General features: G+C 43.0%; 1 protein-coding gene across 2 annotated transcripts in view; it reads right to left on the bottom strand.

Annotated features, from left to right (window-relative positions):
- Positions 1–1,510: 1,510 nt before the first annotated feature.
- Positions 1,511–8,267, bottom strand: part of MUC13 (mucin 13, cell surface associated) — a 30,048-nt gene continuing 23,291 nt past the window's right edge. The window contains exons 11-12 of one of the 2 annotated variants that reach the window (XM_074330635.1): positions 5,819–6,029; positions 1,511–4,085 (exon numbers count right to left, since the gene is read on the bottom strand). In XM_074330635.1, the coding sequence (XP_074186736.1) occupies positions 5,819–6,029 (211 nt within the window). In that variant the 3' untranslated portion in view covers positions 1,511–4,085. Of the gene's footprint in view, positions 4,154–5,818; positions 6,030–8,267 lie in introns of both variants that reach the window. The other variant, XM_074330629.1, reaches the window with a different exon arrangement.

The raw sequence follows: 8,267 nt of genomic DNA, 5'->3' as shown, positions 1-8,267 counted from the left end.
AAGCAGAGATCAGCAGAATGGCATGTATGTGTTTCTGTGCCGTGTTAGGGCTGTGATCTAAGGTGCCTTCCTCAAGGTCGGAGAGGTCCCTGCAGGACAGTCCATCCCCTCACTTTAAAAAAAGAACAAGAGCTTTGTTGAGTAAAGCAGGTTCCAGACCAATTGCATCGTGGCAGGGTGTTTCCCCCACACTTCAGATCCCAGCCGCAGGCTCTGCTTCTGACAGATTGGCCACACATTTCAGGTTCCAACAACCTCCTCCAACTCAGAATACCAATCACAAATACAGATTGTCACTTATACTTCCAACCAACTGGGGTTCCCATGACCCTCTCCTTGAGTTCAATTAATTTGCTAGAACAGCTCACAGAAATCGGAGAAACATATTACTTTCTAGATCACTGATACATTGTAAAAGTATGTAACTCAGGAATAGCCAGATGGAAGAGATGCATAGGGAAAGGTATGTGAGAAGGGGCTCAAAGGGTCCATGCCCTCTCCAAGTATGCCACTCTCTCCCTGAATCTCCACCTGTTCACCATCCCAGAATCTCTCCAAACCCATCCTCTTGGGTTTTGTTACTGTCATGCAGGAGACCCTGCTCGCTGCGCCATTTGTCATGCAGGGAAGTCTGCAGGGTCTCTGCTCCCGCTCCCCACACAAGAACGCAGGATATGGTGAGGCCAAAAAGGAACACCCACGGAGCCATAGGTAGGGGAGTCATACCACTATATTCTCTCTGGCGGCACTATACTTTCACTGGAGGCTGGATCCACACTGTCCGCAAACCGCCATCCACACTTGCCAGCCCAGCCACCCTCTTCTTGCTAGCCCCCATTCTTCTCTTCTCCTTTTCTAGCGTAGCCACAGCAGTTATATTAGTGGCCAATGGCTCACTGGTTACAGCTGACGGCCAACTAGCCACAGCTAATGGCCATGCAATCACAGTTGATGGCCATTTACCACCCGTGCCAGCACCTGTCTATGTGAGGCCGAGAGCCTGGAAACTACTTTCTGGGGCTCTGCCCCCACAGTTACCTAGTGATGATTGATTAAATCACTGGCCATAGGCAGTTGATTCAGCCTCCAACCCCTTGCCCCATCCCCAAGGTCAGGGGTGGGACTGAAAGTTCCAACCCTCCAATCACAGGGTTGGTTCCACTGGCAACTCCCATCCTTAGGTGTTTCCCAAAAGTCACCTCATTAACTTAACAGAAGACACTTTTTCACTCTCAACACTTAAGAAATTCCAATAGTTCCAGGAGTTGTGAGCCAGGAATTGTGGACAAGATCAAACATATATGTGAAATATATTTTAGTCATCTGAGTTACCAAATATATATTTTTTATAAATCACAATAGCGCACTGAGGTATTATTGATGTACAATAAAGTGTACATATATGACGTGTACAGTTTGACAAGTTTTGACCTACCTATGAAATCGTCACAATCAAGATAAGGAAAATACTCAAGATTGAGCTGGAAGGGTCCTGTTGTATACTCTTGTTTCACAAATCTTTAATACTCATTCTATGCCAGGTCTTTACTGGGTGAAAAGAAAACACAGACCGACTGTGCACAACCTCTCCCCTGGGAGAACTGGTTACGGGACCCAGCCGGGACATGAAGGAGGAGATACTTCTACTCGAGAGTGCTGCGGGGAGGAGAGGATGAGGAGAAGCTGGTCAGAGGAGATGATGGTTTAGCTGATGGAGACAGATGAAGGTAATTACTGGGCAGTTGAAGGAAAGGAACATTCCAAGTGTAGGGAACGGCATGAGCAAAGAATGGCACACTGAAGAGGTGGGATGTTTAGGGGGCAGCAGGTGTGGCTGGAGTGTTAGTGCACTTGGTGGGGGATGTCTGAGACAAAATGGGAGCAGTTGGTGGCAACAGCCAGAGAAGTCACAAGAAGTCTGGCTTCATTCTATGAGCTTTATTCTCTCAGTAGAAAACTCTTGACAGCCTTAAGCGAGGAAGCATCATGATCAGATTTGCATCTTAGAAAATTCATTCTGACTATCCTCCAATGTTTCAGGACAACCTATTAGCAAACCTGTGCAAAGGTCCCAGTGAGCAGGAACAAAAATGAATTATAGGCCATATTATATAAGAATCAAAAGCAACTTTGAATGCAAAGCCATTTTCATAAACATTACCTATATACATATTTAGAGCATTATTTGTACTTAAACAATAGCAGTGAAAATCTCTGAAGAAATGATGTACTCTGGTCCATGAAACCTAGAGTTTGTATGGCCCAGGGCCTTTGAGAAGCAATGGAAGCTGGCATGCTCTCGTGCAGAGGGGTGCCAGGGAGATGGGACTCTTTAGAAAAGGGGCTCAAATAGCCTACTTCTAACACTGAATCCAGCACCGTCTTCAAATGTAAAGGCAGTAACATGCAGGTTAGAAATAAAGTCTGTAATGATAAGTCACAGTGGTCAGACAATATTAAGTTATGTCCACATTTATTCTGCTGCTATTAACTGATTTGTTGATGGCTAATGTTCCCACTGTGGGAATTAATGGCTCATAAGAGTGTGTTTTTTATTCCATTCATCACCTAGCCTTGAGACGGCAAGAGTAAACACAAGTGGAATGAGTGAGGATGCTTTCAGCTGCAAAAGCAGAAACAACTATAGGCTTACCTCGTTTTACTTTGCTTCACTTTATTGCACTTCACAGATGTTGCGTTTTTTACATCTGATGGCAATACCCTCTGCCAGTAAAAAGATTATGACTCGCTTTATTGCGGGGGTGGTACAGGCAATATCTCTGAGTTGAGCCTTGTGCTCAGACTGGCCTAACAGTAAAGTCCAAAAGCTATAGGTATGGTCTGATCATATGCTCCAGCTCCATTTTTCCAGGGTTCTCCAGTTTGCCGTGTATCATGGTTGCTATTGAAAGTGAAACTTACTGCTTTGTACGTCACCAAAAGCCCTGAACACAAGGAAGGACACCTTCTACCAAAGATGCTTTATTTGTTACCTTTCACCGTTAACAGTAAAGAACAAATAATATTAACAATAAATAAAAATAACTTGCAAGGGGGCCAGACATTAGACATAAACAAGGATACCGTTAACATTAAAGCCTGTGTTGGATGTGACTCCCCCATTCCTGGGTGTGCATGTACTGGTGGCCATAGCTAAGCCTCTGTCATGGGAGAAGTTTGAGGCCTTGGTGAAGTACTTCTGGAATCTGCATCACCAGGCTGGATGTCTGGATCCAGAGCACGAGCTCCGTCTCCCACCATCAGCCGGACAGAATGTCTGCAATTGCAAAGTGCCTTCAAGCTCTTGCTTTGGGGTTTTTTTCTTCGCACCTCTTCCTAGGCTCTGAGTCTTGTGTAGGGCATGAGTTCGAGGATGTGCCCATTTGCTCATCGAGAGGGTATCTGTGACCTTCTCCCTTACTCATCTTCCAGTCCAGCTTCCTTCTGCCTCTTTTCCTCCTGGTCATGTTTTTTCTCCCACCCATTGGCATTTCAAAAACTCTGGAATGCACCCCATGGTGGACATTTTTGTCCAGGCATTCTAATTAACATAAAAAAGATCCTGTATTCTCAGTCACTCCTCCTGAAGAAGCTGACAGACATGTCCTTTTTCTCTCTTTTTGGTGTGAGGCCCAGTCACAATCTCCTGGCAGTTCAAGGTCAATCAAATCCCTACAATTGAGGGATAGGAGAACCTGAAAAGATGGGATCTCTTCCCATCTCTTAGGACCTCCACAGCTGATGTGTAAGGGCCTCCCAGGATGAGGTCACTGATCTGTAGGCTATCAACTCAACAGCGACGTTCTCCCAAGCGTGAGCAATCTTGGGGAGCTTTCCTCTAGATTAGAAATGGTGACTGTTGCCCCACCAGAAAAAACAAAACAAAAACAAAAATTCCTAACCATTGAGAAAATCAACTGTCGTACAGGTGCTAATAAGTGCATTTAATTTCACAGGTACTTAGTTAGCAAACAAGCTGTATTCATTGCAAACTTTCACAGGCTTCCATTCAGAGAGGCTAGAGATCCATGGAAGGAAATTACCAAAGGTCAGATCTTCACTGCTGCTCACTTCTCCATCAGTATCTTAAACATGCAAAATAAGAGCGTGTATATTGGATTAAAGGCCATGAATGATTCCAAATTTTACCACTCTAGACAAAAAGAGAAGAAGAGAGGGAAACGAAAAACTTAGAAAAGTACTCCAACAGAAATGGATGAGAAAAATTTAGATTCATAAATTATTAACATTATTTTAATTGACATGATTTGAATACTATTATTCAAATTAGAACCTGTGTTAGATCCTTTATATATGTTAGTTTATTTGATCTTTGTCCTATGACGCAGAATGCATTTTGTTCATTTCATAGATAAGAAAACAAGCCCAGAGAAATCAAATAACTTGTTCGAGATCACACAGCTAGTAACAGGAAGGGCAAAGCTTTGAACCCAGGTCTGTCTGACTAAATCCCGCACTTATTATACCACAAAAGGGTTTTCTTGAAGTACGGGCGCTACTGTTAAGTATGAAAGGAGGTTTTTAAAGAGTTTGTCGGTTAAGGTTCACCTTCGGTGAAGCCAAGAGGCACTCCCACAGGACGTCATTTTTGGCTATTGCCGGCCAGACTCTGTGTCTGACTCAACACGGTGCATAGTGTATATACCTTGGTAGACACATTGAACATTTAGACTTTCATGACTAAAGGAAAGTTTATTTTGAAAACTATGGGATTTCAGAATAAAAGTAAGTCAGGTTTTCCCAGAATGTGCGAAGTGCATTAAGATCCTTAAAGGGCAGTGTGCTCACCTGAGCAGCCTGCAGGGGTGAAATGCACCCACGGAGAGCGCAGAGCCTATGCCTGCCTGCCCTCCTCAGCCCCTCTACCACCCTCCTGTGTCCTCCTCCTCCATCCTCTGTATGTTTCTACTCTCCCGGGTATGCCTCACCATAACCCCTCCTTCTTTTCCCGTCTCTCCCTTTCTTTCCTTTTTATTACTATTTTTTAAATTATTTCTCTCCTTGCCTTCTTTTTCCTGTCTCTTCTCTGGCCCTCTGGCTTCTCCTCCTTCACTATCTCTTCTTCCGTCCATAACAAGTCCCCTTGTTCTTCTTCCCTGAGAGAGTCACCTCTTACAGGCTTTTTCTCTTTTAGCATTTCCTTTGGATCACACTGAGCGAATTGCCAGCTACGATTGTCCAATACAAATCTGAGGAATACAAGCTAGTCTCTGACAGTCCTTCCATGGGAAATAAGCTATTACCAGCCTAACTTGACTTATGTCTTTTGAAATGGATCGGGTTGTCTTGAAGCCTGGGCGGGGTGGGGTGGAGGGGAGGAAAGGAGATTTGCCTTCACACGGCTGGCTGGAAAGGATCCACAGAACCGTGTGTACATCCAAATCCTCTTCAGGCCTGACCTGTGTCCTCAGTCCTTCAACAGCCTGGGAATTATAACTCAACCCCACGCAACCACTGGAGTCTTACCCATAGAAGCTTGTATTTTCAAAGAACCTTAAGGGATTCTAAGTTAAGCCTTTTTTTTTTTTTCCCTTTTTATAGCTGAGGATATAGATGGCCAAGGAACTGAGTGATATGACCAAAGTCACATAGATGGTCAGTGGTAGGGACCTAGTGGTGGCTATTTACAATAGCAGAGAGCTTAGGAACTTTCTCTTTTGATTAAAAAAAAAAAAAAAAAAAAAAAAAAAAAAGCCTGCAGGGGCAGCCGGGGCTTGGAGAAAATACAATAGCCAGGTCCCTACTCTGCTCTGGGGCATTTCACTCAGAAAAGCCAAACAGAAGCCCAGTGACTCACCTAATAATCAGGACGGGGCATGCCTCTGTGGTCGGAGGCCTCATAGGGATTCTGCCACTGACGGTCTCTGGAGAAGGTTGTCCTGACTTTAGGGAAGACGCTCATGTCAGCTCCTGGATTGCCGAAGCCTGTCGTGTGCTGCTGCAGTGTCAGATTTTGAAAGTCATTCTCAATCAGGTTCTGTTCTTCAGTAGCTTTCTGTTTCTTTGATCTGTAATCAGTAACAGGAATTAGGATCTGACAATGGCAGAGAGTCCTTAAAGCAAATGTTAATATTCTTTTTTTTAAATTTATTTATTAAATTTATTTTTTTATTAGTTTCATGTGCACAAAACAAAGTAATACTTAGACTTTTATCATTGATATCCCTCACACTGTGTCAACCCCCCTTCCCCCATCCACTATCCCTCTGACAACGTACACAGCCATTACATTTCCACTACTATTTTCAAATTTACATGTGAGTGACCATAAAAATATCACACAGAGTCCAGATACATCCATCGTCCAGATTCCCCAATTGTTAACATTTTTGAACCATGTAAGAATAAGGCAGACCTGATGCCCCATTACCAGTAATATGTCATTACTTCGTTCAGTGTAGAGTTTCTAAGTTTAAGGACAGTATTCTCATAAGTTCCATGTAACCATCAAAACCAGAACGCTAACACTGATCCAACATTACCATCTAATTCCAGTGGTCCCACGCACATTTTGCTATTGATGTTTGTATTCTCAAGTGTGCTGTTGAATGATTTATGGAAATAACAATAGAAGTCAAACAGAAAAGATGATTTGTGACCTAATTTTACATTTGAGCAAAGCCAATGTCTATAGAAGCACCTCTGAATGAAACAAGCTCAATGTATAAAGGTCTTAAAAGGAGAAATAGGAGTTTCCCAGGTTTGACTCTCGCCTCTCAAGGATAAGCATTGAAAGCCAAGTGAAAATTCTTGCAGGTGAGGGAGGCATCTGCCCCCAATTAACTCTGATCATGACCTTCTTCTTCCTTGTGTCCCACAGGGCAGGCCATGGACCTTCCCCTGTAGTGTCCTAGACTGGAGTAGGGAGTGGGACCAGCTAGATCCATCATGCTTTCAGGGCACTCCCAGGACGGTAGTCATTGGGCCTCCGTCACACTGGGAACGTTGCAAAGGAAGGCTCCCTTACTCTGCAAGCCTGATGGCCAGCCCAGACTACAACAGAATTCTTGCCGTTTTTTTTTTATATTCTTTTTTAGGAGGGTGCAGCTCCCATGTGGGGATAGAACTGGCAAACTTGGTGTTATTAGCACCATGCTCTAACCAACTGAGCTAAGCGGCCACCCCCCAGAATTCCTGCCTTTTGACAACACTCCTGTCTGAGGTGACAGAGGAGAAGTTTTCTTCCCTTTGAAATGGGCAAGAAATAATTCTTGGGTTGTTCCCAAGAACCAAGAGCTAAGAGCAAACACGGGCCTGCAGCAGGAGTTGCTGAGAGTGTGGCTGTCCCAGGGTCACAGGTTCTATAGCAGCCCTGGAGGAAGGTGGAGAGTCAGGACAGTGAGCTAATCCTAAGAAAGCAAGAGACAGCCTTGCTCCACCATCAGAATGTTCTCGTCCTCTCCTGGAAAAGGGAAAGACATTCCCAGTTCCCAATTTGGTGTCCTTATAATTGTCCCAACTGGGGAAGTTAATATCAAAATGGAATTTTTTTAAAAAGGAAGAAACAAAATATTTCAGGAACCTAAAATCTATTTAACCTTTCACAATATGGTGTAGAAATACCTATTTTGTCAAAATATAAGATATGAGTTACATGTTATTTTTAAAAAGTAGTTTGTTTTTATCAAAGTGGTTCCCCACTTGACACATTTAGAATAGAATAGATAACAGCATTCTCCCTCCCTGTTAACAGAGGAAACTTGAGTGTATCTAAGTATTTGTTGTATAAATACTTAATGTTCTTAAAAAGAGCACTTAAGGACCCTAGCTGAGAAATGGCCATGCAGAGCCAGTTCTACTTGAAATTAGGGGGCTCCAGTTGAGGTTGATTTTTTTGACCATTTGCAACATGGTCCTGGGCAGCGGCCTGATGTAATGAAAATGATATTTGACAACATCAGTGGGTTAAACACTGTTAAAAAGGAATTTTTGATAAGAAAATGGTTGCTATGTCACATTATAGTGTTAAACAAAATAAACCTCAACAAATATTTTTTAAAACACATAGAATACAAAATTAGGTATATAATATCACTTTAAAAGACAGAGAAAAGCCTGGAATGTTGCTTCAGGGTGGTGTTTTATTCTGCTCCTTTATACATTTCTCTATTTTCCTGACCTTCTTCAATGATCATATATAGCGTATAAGAAAATTAAGGTAAGAAAAACAAGTGAATGGTTTTAGAGAGGCCTCGCCTTACTTTCTTTCTCCTGCCCTGGGAAAAGTTATGTGTGTTTGAAAACTA

The sequence above is a fragment of the Rhinolophus sinicus genome, linkage group LG01, assembly GCF_036562045.2.
Source record: "Rhinolophus sinicus isolate RSC01 linkage group LG01, ASM3656204v1, whole genome shotgun sequence".
NCBI lineage: Eukaryota > Metazoa > Chordata > Mammalia > Chiroptera > Rhinolophidae > Rhinolophus > Rhinolophus sinicus.
The sequence above is the reverse complement of the archived record's forward strand: the minus strand, read 5'-3'. Positions and strand labels throughout refer to the sequence as shown.